Raw genomic sequence first — 17395 nt, 5'->3', positions numbered from 1 at the left:
CACACACACACACACACACACACACACACACACACACAGGAGAAGGTGGATCCCCCACTGCTGAAGATTGGCCTCAAGGGTGCTTTTTCCCCACTTTTTTTAATGGCGTTCTTGTTCCAAAGCAGCATTCTTCACATGACAAGCCTCGACAGGCTCCAGATTCACAGGAGCTCTGCAGCTTTTTCCACATCATTAGCACCTCAGCTTGTGAGGGATCATAGAGTTACGACATTAAATCTTTACCTCTTGAGGCTAACATGCAAGAGCGGCATGTTAATCAGTGTACTCCTCTATGCGACATTGTTTCTGTTGTCCTTGGATGTCCTTGGAAGACGCAGAAATATTTCCTTAAGGGAAATCAGATTTTTCTGCAGTCTATAAAGTGCAGGACATTATGCAGCATTTTTTTTTTTCATTTTACTGACTGTCATCCTGTATTATCTTTCTAATCCCTCAATGAATTTCTCCTCCTGCTTTTTCTCTTTGTGTAATACTTATATCTCCTCTAGGCACGTTTTGATATACATGAAATACCACAATATTCCTATATAGTATATAGTATGGCTACTTCTGCTTTCCGTAGAAGAAACAGAAACTGTGTGCAAGTTTGGATCTTTCAGGCCACTTCTGGTGAGCAAGTTACACTCTTTTATCAGTAACTGACATAAATCAAACTGAACATTTATAATAACAATAAGCATTTTGTTTTTGCTAAACCATCACAAGAAGCCATGAAACTAACTGAGAAACAGCTCGTAATGCACATTACTCCAATGGCAGCTTTTCAGTTACAAAGCCATCATTCTCTTTAAAGTCAGATTAAAAAGATGAAATAATTCATTGTGAATGAAAAGCATGCTGTAGTGGTTAACACATTTGCTTTACATATAAGACATCCCCAGTCTGACACTGAGGAGACATAAATCCAGCCTTGGGTGGGTGAGTGGGAGGGGTTATAAACCAGTGTATTCTTAGTGCAGGGCCCAGGCCTGTATGTTGTGTCAGGAAGGGCATCTGGTACAGAAACTGTGCCAAATCAAGTATGTGGATCCATCTGCTGTGGTGAAACCTCGGGGAATGAGGAAGCAGCTGAAAGATGATACATTGGTTAAACTAAAACTCCTGTTTGGCTTCAAAGTCGTGTAATGTTTTACACCGTGTGAGTTCTTTTGGAAAATAACATCTGTATTTTGACTAATATCTTATTATTCTAACTTTTATACTTATTTTTCTGCTCCTATTTTGGCATTATTTTCATACATCTTACTGATATTTCAAGAGTCAATTTGCAGTAACTTTTTTGTCCATCTTGGCAGGGAGAGCGAGGCGTGGAAGGGCCACGGGGACCCAGAGGACAGCTGGGTGCTGGAATCAAAGGAGACAAGGTGGAGTTTAAAGAGGCCTTAACTAAGGCGCCTGCTGAAAAGCCTTCACACAGCCATGAAGAGAAAGCCGGAGTCCTGTTGTGAAGAAGGCCATAAGTTGGCAGAGCCACGGATGAATGCATTCAGTGCAGTGTTATGTAGGAGGTCACAGTCCACAGATGATGAATCAAGGTCAAAGCATGGATAGTGTAGGAGGAGCGCAGTTTCACTGCTTGTGCTGATGAATGTGGAAAAGTTAGCCTGCAGTCAGGTACAGTCAGACATAGACATAAAGGTAAAGGTTTGTCTTTCAGGATGTGTTTGTAGAGCTTCACAGCCATCTGGCAGCATTTTAGCTCACAGACTTACAGACAAAGAAAGGCTGAGTTGATTTTTAGCTATGTAATTCTTTCTGCTACATGAAAAATCATTTCCCCCCCAAAAAAACTTTTTCGTTGTGATTTACACGGGTGTTCTCAACACCAATGTTGCTGACAGTTTTACCGTGGGCTTTGTAGTGAAGTTGATTGGAGGTAATCACAAAGTTTTCATGCAGTAATGACAAACACTGCCTGCAGGGTTCTCTGCATTACCATCATATATTTGTGATGTGATTATAGCATGTGACAGATAAAAGGAAGTGAGGCAAAAGGAGCAGATGTCATCATGTGTGGCCTATATTATTAATTCATTAAAATGCAGCGCTATAGAATTGTATACAGATGGGTGTTTTCCACATATAATAAATCACATTTCAGTGTGAGGCACTGTCAACCTATTAACATTTACATGTTGTTATCTGAACTTGTAGGGGGATTTTGGGCCATCGGGTCTTCCAGGGCTTGTCGGTCTCCCAGGACTAGGCATACAGGGTGAGAAGGCAAGTGTTGGACTCATAATATGATTCCCACAGTGGCTCTAATACATTAATTTTTTCATGTTTTTATAATCACAGTGGGCTTATATTGATTTTTTTTTAGTTTTTTTTAATTGTTACTGTCACCATCCATGTTTTGACTTGTTAATGTAAGGTAATAGTGATGAACTGACAATTATCAATAACATAATGAGGAAAATGTATTGTTTAAGTAAGATACCATATGCAATATGACAGAAGTTTGTAGTTTATCAATGATTCTCAATCCAAGCGAAGCCCTTTTTTAGTGCTAAGGAGCGTGCAAACATTCCTGCCTGTGCACTACTGGCTCTGTTGTGCTGGCTCCGGGTCCAATGTGTAACTGATGCTACCAACATTAACAGGACGCTTACAGCCTCTTATTGCGTCTGTCAATCAATCTGTGCTACCTTATCAGAATATACTGCCTTACGTGGTTTATGCCTCCATCGTACATATCTATAGGTAGGACGCTTTGATGGCCAAATCACACTTATCAAAACGTGCTTCCTGCTTGGATTTATACAATAAATAAAATGACCAATGTCAAGGTTCTTTGAAATTAAACAACGTTATCGCTCAATTAACAAGTATGTAGTGCAATATTACTTTCTTCGACATAACAACGGAGCGTGGTGTCCACTAACTGCAGGAGGACTAAAATTCATTGACAAGGTTTACACTGTATGCCAGTTTACAGAAGTTTAGAAGTACTAAATCAAGACTTGAAATGTGACTTCAATTGAGACTCCAAATTGGAGTATTTTTGCACAAATGAACGCATGTTAGCTTGAAAAGTTAACAAATTGACAACAGCTTAAGGAAAACAAGTATCAACTGTAATAAACTGTCAGTAAGAACAAGTAGGAGAGCTTGATAGGTAGGGTGTTTTGTCAGAACACCGGCAATGCGCAGAATTACCAAAATTAGAGAGGGGATAACCTAACATATGAAGCAGGAAAAAACTGCTGTGTAATCCATTTATTCCACCAAAGTAACTGTATTCTAATTATCACCTATTTAAGCGGTAACTATAACAGAATACAGTTACTCATATTTTGTATTTTAAATACGTAACGCCTGTTCGTGTATTCTGTAACTCCCCAATACTGACCACAGTAAACAATAATTCTGCCAAGATCTTCATTGTAGCACGTTCGTTGAGAACAGGTCAATCTGACATTAGCATTTAGCTTAAATCATGCCTGTGCCAAAATAGAACACCTTCAAGCTGCTAGCATCAGTATTTGTTTTTTGCAGACCTACTAATAAATAAACAAAGAAGCATCTGCTTTGAGCTACTTTTTCCCTATTCTTTGATAACAAATGACAGAAATTATGATTACATGAGATCAGGTGTTGCTTTATTAATACAAGCTTTTGATCAAAAATCATAATGTAATCAACATGATGCAGAAGTGCATAAAAATTCATGCTCTGACACAATAACAACAGCTAGTGGAGACTAGTGGAAACTGTTGGCTGCTGACAGCTTAGCCAAAGAGTTTTTCACTGTCATCAAAACATCAGCTAATTGCTATCAGAACAGGTCTGGTTCTAGTTCACCATTCACTCACTTGTGGAAGAGAGGGAGCCAGGTGTGCTCTCACACTGGGCTTTCTGTACAGCTGAATTTATTTAAAGAAAAGGCTTCATAATAGGACTGAAAAAGTCTCCATTAATCACCTGATTATAGAAAATAATAAACCAGCCTACTGGAAGAAGAAAAACTTTTCATGCTAAACTGTTTTTAATTTTAATATGTGTTTAAACCAGAAACATATATTGCACTGAACCAATGAAATCATTTAAATTTTGTGTTAGAAAAAAAGTTCGCATCCTTCTGATGTCCAAGAAAAAATTCTAATTACTCTTCCTTCAGCAAAAACACTCCCTGTTTACAGATTCCATTCAGGCTTCTTTTAATTGCTGCATTTATTCATACCTGCAGGGCATAGAGGGTCCAAGGGGGCCACCGGGAAGCAGAGGTCCACCAGGAGAAGGCATGCCTGGGCCCAAGGTTTGTACATATGCTCAAAATCTTAGTGGTAATAACAAGGCGTCAGGATTTCTATGTGGAGGCCACAGAGTTTATAGTTGGAACTGGATCATATGATCCTGAAACGTCACATAGTTAAGTGGTATAATGCTTAGCAATGATGACTTAAACTGCAGAATCTGGCAAGCTGATTAATGATTTGATAGCCAAGCAAGCAAGGCTGATGCTGTCACAATACGGCTGTGTGCAGGCAAGAGTAGGACCCAAAACGCAAACTCACGGAGACAAAATTAAACTCAAAAAACACCGCTTTATTGCTGGCGTGGAGTGGGACATGAAAAACAATACAAAATAAACTAAACTGGGAAAACTAAAGCACAAGGAGCCACAGGGAACAATCACACAGCTATGATGGAGGACGCAACACTGACAAAGAGAAACATGGGGCTTAAATACACAGAGGGATAACGAGGGAAGTGGAGACACACGAGGAAACAGCTGACTAACATGAACCTAATGACAGGAGCAGTGAAGCTAAATACAAAGAACCAAGAACACACGACTCCTTCCAAAATAAAACAGGAAGCATAATGAAACGCAGACAAAACTTGACAGTGGAGACAGCAACTAAGAAACAGAGACAAACCATAAGGCAGAGGTCTAAAAACCAAAATGCACAGAGGGAAATACTCAGCTTTGAACACAAGAGACTAGACTAGAGGGAGTAACAAAAGACCAACCATGAGAACATAATGCACAATGCAGGGTGACAGAAAACAAGAAACTCAAACATGCAAAGACACACAATAAACAGAACAGAGGGGGCACAGAGAGACATGAAGGGCAGGGGAGACTTAACATGGGTTGGAAACACAAGGGGGAACTAATAAGCAAATTAACATAGGAGGCCTAATGAGCTTAACAAACTATACACATTAAGATTAACTAAAACTCAAAACACTGGGTCCTAAGACCCAGGATCGTGACAGATGCTTTTAGTCACATTTATCTCTATTGTACGTGTTCTGCTCTCAGCACTGAAGACAGAAATTAAAGGTTAACCTACAATTAGGATACAGTGGGGCAAAAAAGTATTTAGTCAGCCACCGATTGTGCAAGTTCCCCCACCTAAAATGATGACAGAGGTCAGTAATTTGCACCAGAGGTACACTTCAACTGTGAGAGACAGAATGTGAAAAAAAAATCCATGAATCCACATGGTAGGATTTGTAAAGAATTTATTCGTAAATCAGGGTGGAAAATAAGTATTTGGTCAATAACAAAAATACAACTCAATACTTTGTAACATAACCTTTGTTGGCAATAACAGAGGTCAAACGTTTACTATAGGTCTTTACCAGGTTTGCACACACAGTAGCTGGTATTTTGGCCCATTCCTCCATGCAGATCTTCTCGAGAGCAGTGATGTTTTGGGGCTGTCGCCGAGCAACACGGACTTTCAACTCCCGCCACAGATTTTCTATGGGGTTGAGGTCTGGAGACTGGCTAGGCCACTCCAGGACTTTCAAATGCTTCTTACGGAGCCACTCCTTTGTTGCCCGGGCGGTGTGTTTTGGATCATTGTCATGTTGGAAGACCCAGCCTCGTTTCATCTTCAAAGTTCTCACTGATGGAAGGAGGTTTTGGCTCAAAATCTCACGATACATGGCCCCATTCATTCTGTCCTTAACACGGATCAGTCGTCCTGTCCCCTTGGCAGAAAAACAGCCCCATAGCATGATGTTTCCACCCCCATGCTTCACAGTAGGTATGGTGTTCTTGGGATGCAACTCAGTATTCTTCTTCCTCCAAACACGACGAGTTGAGTTTATACCAAAAAGTTCTACTTTGGTTTCATCTGACCACATGACATTCTCCCAATCCTCTGCTGTATCATCCATGTGCTCTCTGGCAAACTTCAGACGGGCCTGGACATGCACTGGCTTCAGCAGCGGAACACGTCTGGCACTGCGGGATTTGATTCCCTGCCGTTGTAGTGTGTTACTGATGGTGACCTTTGTTACTTTGGTCCCAGCTCTCTGCAGGTCATTCACCAGGTCCCCCCGTGTGGTTCTGGGATCTTTGCTCACCGTTCTCATGATCATTTTGACCCCACGGATGAGATCTTGCGTGGAGCCCCAGATCGAGGGAGATTATCAGTGGTCTTGTATGTCTTCCATTTTCTGATGATTGCTCCCACAGTTGATTTTTTCACACCAAGCTGCTTGCCTATTGTAGATTCACTCTTCCCAGTCTGGTGCAGGTCTACAATACTTTTCCTGGTGTCCTTCGAAAGCTCTTTGGTCTTGGCCATGGCGGAGTTTGGAGTCTGACTGTTTGAGGCTGTGGACAGGTGTCTTTTATACAGATGATGAGTTCAAACAGGTGCCATTCATACAGGTAACGAGTGGGGGACAGAAAAGCTTCTTACAGAAGACGTTACAGGTCTGTGAGAGCCAGAGATTTTCCTTGTTTGAGGTGACCAAATACTTATTTTCCACCCTAATTTACGAATAAATTCTTTACAAATCCTACCATGTGAATTCATGGATTTTTTTTCACATTCTGTCTCTCACAGTTGAAGTGTACCTCTGGTGCAAATTACTGACCTCTGTCACCATTTTAAGTGGGGGAACTTGCACAATCGGTGGCTGACTAAATACTTTTTTGCCCCACTGTATATCCACATAGATTATCAAGTGTACAACTGGGTGAGGATGTTAAATCAAAGTAAATTGAATGCTAAACTGACCAGGTACTCAGTCCGTCCTGTATTTTAAGCTGTTATGTAAACTTTCATTGCAAGTCTTCCTGGTGTCTCAGCATAAACACTGGTGTGACCAGGCCTGTACAAAATAATGCCAGCAAGTATATTTTCTTAAAAAATACGTGGCTTTCTGGTAATAGTCCGCTTAGCAAATATTAACAATACTGGTGTACGTGTTTTAGTAATTACGACAAGATGTGAAGATGTTATTGCCTAACACAGGGAGACCAAGGGTTTCCAGGTGAAATTGGTGCTCCAGGGGAGAGAGGGGCTGGAGACCCTGGAGCTAAGGTGAGTTGAAACCATTTGGTAAAAACCCACATCAGCAGCAGTTATCAGTATACATTATTTAAAGTATTAAACATTCCCTCCATAAACTCATACAGAGCCACCAATCTGTCCTCAGGGTGAACCAGGATCATCAGGAATGCCAGGTTTGCCTGGGCTTCCAGGGGAGGATGGAGCCCCTGGACAGAAGGTAGTTTGAAGATGTTTTAACCTGAGCAAACGCAAAATGCAGTTTTTAAATGATCATTTTATTTATTAAGGGAAAAAGCTATCCAAATCTATCTCGCTGTACATGGTAATTAAATTTTCTGTTGTATCAAAAAATCCCTTAAGTAAAACCTGTCTGATCAAGTGAAGTAGGCTAAAAGGTCTCAAGAACCAATGCAGCATCTCATGACATATAGAAATTTTCTAAAGATAGTTGACATCTATCAGTTTGGGAAGGATTATATATCCATTTCTAAGGCTTTAGGACTCAATCAAACCACATTGAGCTCCATTATGAACAATGGTGGTATGATTGTCTGGGGATTTGCTGTTTTAGGAGCTGGACAACTTGCCTTAATTGATGAAACCATGAATTCTGCAATCGGTGAGAAAATCCTGAAGAGAATGTCCAGCCATCAGTTCATATCCTGAAGCTCAAGCCCACTTGGCTTACTCTGAATCACTCAAAAACAACCAAATGAAGGTTTTGGGTTTTTGAAAAGTCTCCAATTAAAAAGTTTGTGCAAAGAGTGAGCCAAGATTCTTCTGCATTGATATGAAAGACTCTGAAGAACTGCAATTCAGCAACTGCCAGTTGCTGAATTGCAGTTCTTACTAACAAGGGTGTTACAACCAGGTTAGCAATATCTATTATTACATTTTGTTTGATGATGTAAAACATGTAAGTATGACAAATAGGCAAAACATTAAAAAAAAACAAAAAACAGGATGGGGCCAAATACTTGGATGCATGTGTGTCTTTAGGGCGAGCCTGGAGCTATTGGCCTAAGAGGGCCAGATGGCGCTCCTGGAATTGGTATCCAAGGTGAAAAGGTAAAAAAGTAATATTCCATATTTCATTTTCCTGCAAGTCAGTAAGTAAGTCAGACCAGTGAGTATATTCCTGATGTGACCTTCAAGGGTGACCAAGGCCAAAGAGGAATCAGAGGCTTGACTGGGCCGCCAGGCATTGCTGGACCCTCAGGACCAAAGGTGAGCAATCATTAGGCCATCATTAACATTTACCTGGAAAGAGATAATGAGAAAATATCCTCTGTACGTTTTTGGTCTTAACCAGTTTTCATACAATAAACTTTGTCAGGGAGAACCAGGAGCGCAAGGCAGGCTGGGTTTGCCTGGTCCTCCAGGACGCTTCATCACTGGACCCAAGGTAAAAGATGCAGTTTTACTGAGCCATCAGTGTAAGACTGCGGAGATTCGTCATGTTTTCTTCACATTTTCACAAAATATGTGGTAATTATTTTAGGTTGTTCCAAGACTCTTTGTAGAAAGAAACATTGATTCTCCTGATGCACGTAAACTTGTTATTGGCATTATTGTTATTGTACTACATACATACTACATTATTGTAGAATCTCTGCTGTGATTTGGCACTATATAAATAAAACTGAATTGAATTGAATTAGTATGTTTTGTTCGTAGCATTAACCCATTATTAAACAATATTATCAGTGGTAGAAGTCTTCAATTTGCTTCTAAGTAGCAACAGCACAGTTGCACAATGTTCTACATTTTATATTGTATATACAGTGTCTATTAAAGTTAACCTTTTTATATTAGATGTAAAACATCCATGTTGCACATCTATGTACAACCTTCTGTACTAAGGGGCAGCTTTGTTACTAAAAATGTGTTGTAGGGTGATCCTGGTCCAAATGGCCCTCCTGGTCCAGTTGGGGAGACTGGCTATGGACTTCCTGGTCCTAAGGTAAAACTGATATTATTATTCTCTGGTTGAAAAAGAAATACAAATATAAATATGTATTGCATTTCTATTGGGTGCCTGCCTGTAGAAACAAGCATGAGTCAGATTTTCGAACAAACACATTTAAACATGTGCTGAGTGCATCCAAATCTGGAAAAGAATCAATAATCAAACAAGTAACGAGAGGCAGATCAGGAAACACGTGTTTGTGCTTTCATCATCAAGGCCATTTACAGTCCATCTAGAAAGAACAGAGAATATGTCAAAAATTAGGACGGGAAGCACAGCTGTACATCCTGTCATGCTTTCCGTACGCTAACATTTGCTGAAAATCTCAGCTAATAAAATGCTACAACCTGTTTTTATGTTTTGCTCAATACTTAACCCTCTCAGGCTCAAATTAAGTTTTTTTTGCTATTGCACAAACGAATACCTGCAGTGGTACTTCTAAGTAAAAAAAAAAACCCTCATAAAATATGTATGTGGGGTAATCAGGTTGTTAGCTTTTACTTGTTGCAAATCTGCAACGCCTGCCTTGAGAGGGTTAATATAAGGGACCAAGCAAAGGAGCATATGTGTCCATTTATGTGCATATTCCACTTTAGTTTGTTTTGCAAGTCTGTAAATCTCTTTGTATCCTTTGTATGAATGAATTATTGATTCCTATGTATCTGCCTCCTGTAGGGTGACCGAGGAGATCGAGGCCCTCCAGGCCCATTTGGTCCCAAAGGAGACGGCTATCCTGGCCCCATGGTGAGGAGCTGATTTAGACAATGACATATGTCTCCTCATAAATATGTACAGCCATACCTTTCATCTGCATTCTATATCTAGTCCTCCATCCATCTAGCATTTGCCTCTCTTGTACTGCCGCTCAGTTCCAACCCTCTATCAATCAGTGAGACATTTATAACCCAACTTTACAGTAGGTGGCCCTTACACATATCCTGAGTATGTTTCCTTTAACTTAAACCAGAGGGAGATGAAATTAACATGATTTTCATTAAGGGCAGTAAGAATAAAGGTGGTGCCTTAAAAAAATAAGAAAAAAAATCACTTACTATATTTTACTTTCTCATTGAGGGTTGGATATGAAGATTGAAACTAAATGTTTGGTCTGTAAACCAGATGCTTAGCTTACCTTAGCATAAAGTCCGGGAACAATGAGAAGCTGCTAACCTGGTGCTGTCCAAAGGTAACAAAATCCCCCTGTAGTGCTAACTGTTCCAATTTTTACACATTAAATCCTGTTTTATTGCATTATTTTATAAAAGCCAGACAATTTCTTATTCAATTTCAAGTATTATACTCTGCTTGTTTCAGAGTACAATATTAACTTACTCTTCTTTCTAAAATTCCATACTTAAGTTAGCTTTTTGCTTTTTCAGGGTCCTCCTGGGCTGCCTGGACTTCCAGGAGAACCTGGGCCGGAGGGAGTGGGTGTTCCTGGACCGAAGGTGAGAATGTGGAACCATAAGATGGAACTTTCCAGCATGCATTTCTTTCAAATGTCAGTGTAAAGTTGGGTCTTTGTTTAAAAAAAGTTGAGAATTATAGTAAGGTTACAGTAGGTTTCCACACTTTCCAGCAGACTTTGTGGTTTGTACAAAGGTCCCAGTATAGTGATGTGTTGGTAATTTGCAGGTCTACATAGTCATTTTAAAAATATGTCTACACACTAAAGCTATATGAAATCAATTCACTTCCATTTTCAAATCAATTTTATTTATATAGCACCAAATTACAACAACAGTTGATGTGCTTAAAATTGTAAGGTAATGACGAAACAGTACTGCAGAAAAACCCCAACATTAAGACAATACCCTATCAGCACACACTTGGCAACACTGGGAAGGAAAAACATAGGAACTATGCTAAAGGACCAGCAACAGCACAAACATGAATAACAGAAGCCCACATTAACAGTTGTTGCTGTTTATGACGCTTCCCACAGGTTCAGTATACAATTATAACATGTAGACATGCGGTCTGCAAAGCTCCTGGATCTGTCATACAGTATTGTGATGATAGTTAGTCACTGCTTATAAACATTATGGAATTCGTTATTGGTTTGAATGCAAAATTCAATCAAAAATGTCCCATGTTTCAAAAATCTTGTAGGATGTAAACCTTATATGACACAGATGGTTCTTTCTGTGAGGTCAGAATTTAGAGCCAAAGCCATTGTCAAGTCCTGGTAAGATGAATTTCCAAGTTGTGTTTGAATCCGCACTGAAGATAAGTGAGATTATCTCACCATTGAAAGATTTGGTCTTTTGTTTAGGGAAGCTAATTAAGGGAAACACGATTTTAGTCAGTGCACGAGTTTGTTTGACAGATTGTAAATTGCTGTGCTGTCAGTGTTCATCTATCTTTGCTGTGCATTCATCTTTGCAGGGCGATATTGGATTTCGAGGGTTGCCTGGTTTACCAGGACTTCCAGGTGAAGGCCTCCCAGGACCTCTGGTAAATTTAAAACCTTTACATTTTTCAAATCTTTAACCTCTTCTGTTTTAAGCAACTCCCCTTTACCTGTTTTGTAATCAGAAATATTATAATATTATTAATTTTTATTTGGTTTTTTATTTGGTTTATGGGAACATGAGTCGAGGACAACATTCTAAGGTGTTTACTTGAGAGGAGCCTTTTTCAAATTTCTCCTAAGTACTGCCAGATGGTTGTGACTGAGTTACATTCTCTGAAGAATAACAGGTTGAAAAAAACCCCACAGTGCATTATCCTCCGTGCAAACATGCCCACAACTGGGCTGCTTGTTCATTTTTTGGTGGCATTTATCGTGATTTTTCCAACAGCACTGTGACACATGGGTGCAGGGTGTGAATCTCCACAGACATACGTGTCTGATGAGAAACACTTGGCCTAACAGGCCTTACTAAAAGAACACCCGGCACCCCGCACGTCCTCACGTATCATATCCAGATTCCCCACAGGCTTCAGGCCACTGTCTGTGCAGGTCCGAGCTCTGTCAAAGTCATGCAGCAGTAGGCAGGTTTTAATTGAAGACGCAAATAATAGGGAAAAATGGGAAAGCAGAGCACACTGACACTTGTCAGCTCTTGTCCGTGCTGAGAAAATGGTGATGTGAAACATTCACAACAACACTGGTAACCTTGAAGTTGCTGCTCTTTATTACAAGAATACAAAGTGTGTTTCATACTCTTATAGATAAAGTACATTTTTTGTTGGGTTGAGTTATTAATTGCACATGTGATATATATATAGCTGCTATTGCCTTTTCTCACATTATGAAGTCAACCCAAACAGGAAACGTATTACAGTCAAAAAATTTTGTGGGTCATGACATCAGATAATTTCTTGGATTAAGCTGTTTTCACAGATGCACTGCAGCCCAGAAATCGAGTTGTCATAGCAGCATACAGACAACAAAGCATTCAAAGTGGAGGAGTGTACAGATGTCACACATGCATGTGCAAGGTTGAGTTGTGGATGTTTTCTAATCAAAATCAGTAATCTTATTTTACTTATTTTCTTTTTTTTAAGCCATTCAAGAAAAACTGAGGATATTTTGCCAACTTTAAGCTTTAATACTGAACACACAGACAAGAGAAAACACATTACTGAATTCACTTTGGAGTTTGATGATAACTGGTAGCTGCACGTCACTTGAATTTGCTGTAGTCATGACTAGTTGACATTCAGTCATGACTACAGCAAAAGGCTTAAGTAATAGAGTATTGTTCCTGGCTTTTTTAATAACATTCCACCTGACAGGTGTCTCCCTGCCTACACCTCGCCACAGGTGGAGCCTGTATACTTATGTGAACAGCAAGTCAGCAGGTCTGCTGCCTTGACCCCAGTAACTGTGCCATTTGTATGGCTGCAACAAATATTTCTTTCATAAATTACAAATCTGCTTTTTTGTCACATTGTAGCTATTTTGTAACTGACCTTGAGCTGTAGTTATATAAGCAATATGTTTTGACTTGCAGGGTAACCCTGGGAGACCTGGTCCACCTGGGCCAACAGGTCCTCAAGGGCAAGGAGTTCAAGGGCCAAAGGTAGGCTGTAATTTATTGTCCTTGATAGACATTCACATATCTATAAAATATCAAGACATCCAGGGCTCTGTGTACTACCTAAATCTGTGAGTATCTATCACAAGCTGTAACACAACTGCCTTGTGTGTTTCATTCAGGGTGAACAGGGGGCCCAGGGTGTGGTAGGACCAAGAGGAATACCTGGAGAAGGCTTTCCTGGAGCTAAAGTCAGTTACTGTGTTACCCGGGACTGAATGTGGGGTTGTGAGCATTTATAATTTTTTGAGTGCTGATGTTTTGCAATGTGGTGTGCAACAGGGTGATCGAGGTTTGACAGGGGAGAGGGGGCTGAAGGGGATCAAAGGAGATTTAGGAGACCCTGGAACCCCAGGGCAACCTGTGAGTGACGCTAATGATTCCTTCATGTCTCACTTTGTTGTGTTCTGTTTTGTGATGGCTGGGGAGAGGGCTCCAACCCCTGAACCTGCTCCTATGCTGCTTGTTATCGCTACTGACATTTGTCTGCCACATGAAACTGGAAGATTTGCAGAAACAGTGACACTTAGTGAATAAACGTTTTTTTAATATTTTTGATCCTAGGGCCGAGTCGGTGCCAAAGGTGAAGCTGGCCTCACTGTGAGTGTCATGTGTTCATATCTGTATCGTTTTACTTTTTGTGATTATCCATATGCTTATATTGTGTATTCATTGCAGAGAGAAGACGTCATTCGATTGATCAAAGAGATCTGTGGTAAAATATCTTTTGATAGCATAAATATTGTAGTAGATTTAATTTCTCAATGAAAGCCACTGTGTCATCTGATCTGTAAAGTGCTGGATCCAGTTCCACAGACTGGAACTCATCAATGTGACATTTCCGCCATGATCTCATATGTTGATGTGATGTGATTCTAGGATGTGGGATCAAGTGTAAGGAGAGGCCTATGGAGCTGGTGTTTGTCATTGACAGCTCAGAGAGTGTGGGGCCTGAGAACTTTGAAATCATCAAGGACTTTGTGAATGCATTAGTGGACCGGGTAACAGTGGGCCGAAACGCCACCAGGATTGGCCTGGTCCTGTACAGCCTTGAGGTGAGAACTGTATTCAACTTGGCCCGCTATGTCACCAAACAGGATGTCAAGAATGCAATCAGAAACATCCCATATATGGGAGAGGGCACCTACACTGGTACAGCTATCCGCAAGGCGACGCAGGAGGTCTTCCATAGTTCACGTTTGGGAGTAAGCAAAGTGGCCATCGTGATTACTGATGGGCAAACCGACAAGCGAGAACCAGTGAAGCTGGATATAGCTGTGCGAGAAGCACACGCTGCCAATATTGAGATGTTTGCCCTGGGGATCGTTAACACCTCAGACCCAACGCAGGCCGAATTCCTGAAAGAACTGAATCTAATCGCATCTGATCCAGACACGGAGCACATGTTCCTCATTGATGACTTCAACACCCTGCCAGGTAAGAGGCATTTTCTTTACTTACCCTTAAGATGAGTCTTTGTTAATGAGTTGAGTTGCTTGCTGATTGTATTCTGATTATATTCCTATAGAACAGGAATGATGTCTTTGTAAAAAGCAACATAAATGTGATTTTCGGTGATTTATTACAGCTAACTGTAATAAAGCATTCTTCAGCAGCATCCTTCACAAAATGTGAAGAATTGACTGAAGTATTGTGATAATATCCCTAAGGAACTGAGACAAGAATTCTAAAATTAAAATAAAATAATATCCTCTGGCAAATTAGTTGTATTCATTCAGCACAGCCAAAATAGCATGAAAAACCCCCCGTAATGGCACAAAATGTCCCCAGGATTACCTTAGGGATGTCGTATTGTGAGTTGCCTGGTGATACCCACCTCTAGTGAACCAATTTTTTAAAAATAGATTTTTCCATTTTTATATGGATCCATTTATATTTTAAGAGTGAAGTGCTTGTGTGACTTGAAATCTACAATTTTGTGTTATATTATTAAAAAATCATATCTTAACTTATATCTTATACAAGCTATTTTAGACACCTAGCTCACGTTTATGTACCCTATAGTTACATTTACTTTTTTTTTAAACAATGCACCAAGTCTAACTACAGATATGCAAGGCACATATACTCATTATTATTTAATCTAGGCAGAATAACCTCATAGTGGTTTCAAATCTCATTAGCGTTCTGATCTTCCACTGTTAGTTGGTTAGTTTTTGGTTAGCCCTACTGTCTGTGGCAATCCATAATTTAGCATTCTATGTTGATGTGAGTGACAATTTGAAGAAATAATGGATTATGCATCTTCAATAACACTTCTGAAGAGCTTAACCTAAACCAGCCAGCTACTGTACTTTTGCACACTTAGCCAGTTCGGTTTCACTGTAGCTTTGCACGTTACTGGAGCAAAAGTAGGCATTATTATAATGAATGTAGTGTGTTCACGACCCGGAATCTGCTAATTAACAGAAGGCAAAGCTTTATAAAGGCACGGGCGATAGGAATGTTTATTTTTCAAGTTTTATCTGTTACTGGCACTAAATGAAGTATATTAGTATTCCACCTCTGCATATGACCTGTATGTTTGTTTGTGCACAAAATGAATGCAAAGCCATCTGATAGTTAGAAATTTAACAGAAAATAATTCCTAAAAAAATCTTTTAGGCTATGTCTGGGGAGCGAATAGTGACAAAACAGTAATTAGTTAAATCCTTTTTCCTAGTTCCTAACTTCTGTGTCTTTGTGTCACAGCCCTCGAATCCAAGCTGGTCAGCCAGTTCTGTGAAGATGAGAATGGAGCCCTAATATATAACAGAATAACTAATGGCTACAACGGCTATGGAAACAATGGTTATAATGGGAACAAAAATTTAATCAATGGAAAGTATGCTACTGGTGGCTATGGGTACAGGCCTGTGACCCAACCGGAAGTAGAGAATGGACGTCAGACGGGTATCAACACTGGTATCAGCACACACAGTCATGGAGGAATGATAGAGACCACCCAGCATGAGATTAAAGGATCCAACAAAGTACATGTATGAAAACAAGAATACATCTTTATATGTACTTTACACACATTTATTATTCTAACAACTGGTTTCTGTTTCTTTCCTCAATAGGAAGGAGGGGTGCAGCGTGGGGACACATTTACCCACAGCACCTCAGACAAACATCTCTCTCCATCCAGGGAACACTCTTCATCGTCATCATCATCTTCATCCACAAGCATAAGTACAACATCCTCCGGTGTTTCTGTACAGTATGTACCTGTACCAAGGCCAGTTCTTCCCAAAGGTATATGAAGTCCAATACTCTGCTCTACTTTTCTACCTTTCTTATGAGCAAAATTATTTTTATTACAGAGATCCAAAATAAATAAATTCCCTCACTGCAAAGACATACCATGAGCAAAAATTCAGTTAGGACCTCAATATTTAAAAGACAATACACATACTATGTGTATCTGCCCTCACATACATATGAACTCGATTGATGTCCCATTCATAAACAATAGGGTTTAATATGACATTCAATTCAGTTTTATTTATACAACGCCAAATCACAACAACAGTCGCCTCAAGGTAGACCCTACAATAATACATGCAGAGAAAAACCCAACAATCATATGATCCCCTATGAGCAAATGGTTTGGCAACAGTGGGAAGGAAAAACTCCCTTTTAACAGGAAGAAGCCTCCAGCAGAAACAGGCTCAGGGAGGGGCGGCCAGATGCCACGACCGACTGGGGTGAGAGAAGGAAGACAGGATAAAAGACATTGGCCAAACCTTTGCAGCTGTTTCAACTCTTCTGGAAAGGTCCAATAAAGTGCGACTCTCAGTGTGACTGTGGCCCAAGGTGTTACAATCAATGCAGTATATTTACAAGGTTAAATAGAGCTAAAGGTTAGCAATAAGTTAGCTAGCTAGTTGACATGTTAAAATGATATGTCACGCTATAACTAAACTATTTTTTTCTAAATGTACATTATCCTTAATTAAGGACACGAGAGGAGGATAATACTTTATTTATCACATGATAGGAAAATTCTTTATCTTTTAATAACTTTGGACTGTTTAACTCCTCTCTGGAGGGGAGAGGGAGGGGAAACAGGAGGACAAAGGAGGGGGGAA

At 40.0% G+C, this 17395-nt stretch overlaps 1 protein-coding gene across 2 annotated transcripts in view; it reads left to right on the top strand.

The window, feature by feature from the left end:
- Positions 1–17395, top strand: part of LOC102291321 (collagen alpha-1(XXVIII) chain) — a 35516-nt gene that overhangs the window by 15841 nt on the left and 2280 nt on the right. The window contains exons 15-34 of one of the 2 annotated variants that reach the window (XM_005948573.3): positions 1317–1385; positions 2176–2244; positions 4211–4279; positions 7248–7316; positions 7432–7503; positions 8286–8354; positions 8442–8513; positions 8623–8691; positions 9181–9249; positions 9931–9999; positions 10635–10703; positions 11644–11712; positions 13218–13286; positions 13424–13492; positions 13584–13664; positions 13866–13901; positions 13980–14016; positions 14181–14738; positions 16014–16294; positions 16385–16559. In XM_005948573.3, the coding sequence (XP_005948635.1) occupies positions 1317–1385; positions 2176–2244; positions 4211–4279; positions 7248–7316; positions 7432–7503; positions 8286–8354; positions 8442–8513; positions 8623–8691; positions 9181–9249; positions 9931–9999; positions 10635–10703; positions 11644–11712; positions 13218–13286; positions 13424–13492; positions 13584–13664; positions 13866–13901; positions 13980–14016; positions 14181–14738; positions 16014–16294; positions 16385–16559 (2140 nt within the window). Of the gene's footprint in view, positions 1–1316; positions 1386–2175; positions 2245–4210; positions 4280–7247; positions 7317–7431; positions 7504–8285; positions 8355–8441; positions 8514–8622; positions 8692–9180; positions 9250–9930; positions 10000–10634; positions 10704–11643; positions 11713–13217; positions 13287–13423; positions 13493–13583; positions 13665–13865; positions 13902–13979; positions 14017–14180; positions 14739–16013; positions 16301–16384; positions 16560–17395 lie in introns of both variants that reach the window. The other variant, XM_005948572.3, reaches the window with a different exon arrangement.

This window comes from Haplochromis burtoni, unplaced genomic scaffold (assembly GCF_018398535.1).
Source record: "Haplochromis burtoni strain Fernald_Lab_line unplaced genomic scaffold, NCSU_Asbu1 Contig_591, whole genome shotgun sequence".
Taxonomy (NCBI): Eukaryota; Metazoa; Chordata; class Actinopteri; order Cichliformes; family Cichlidae; genus Haplochromis; species Haplochromis burtoni.
This window is presented reverse-complemented; position numbering and strand designations above follow the sequence as displayed.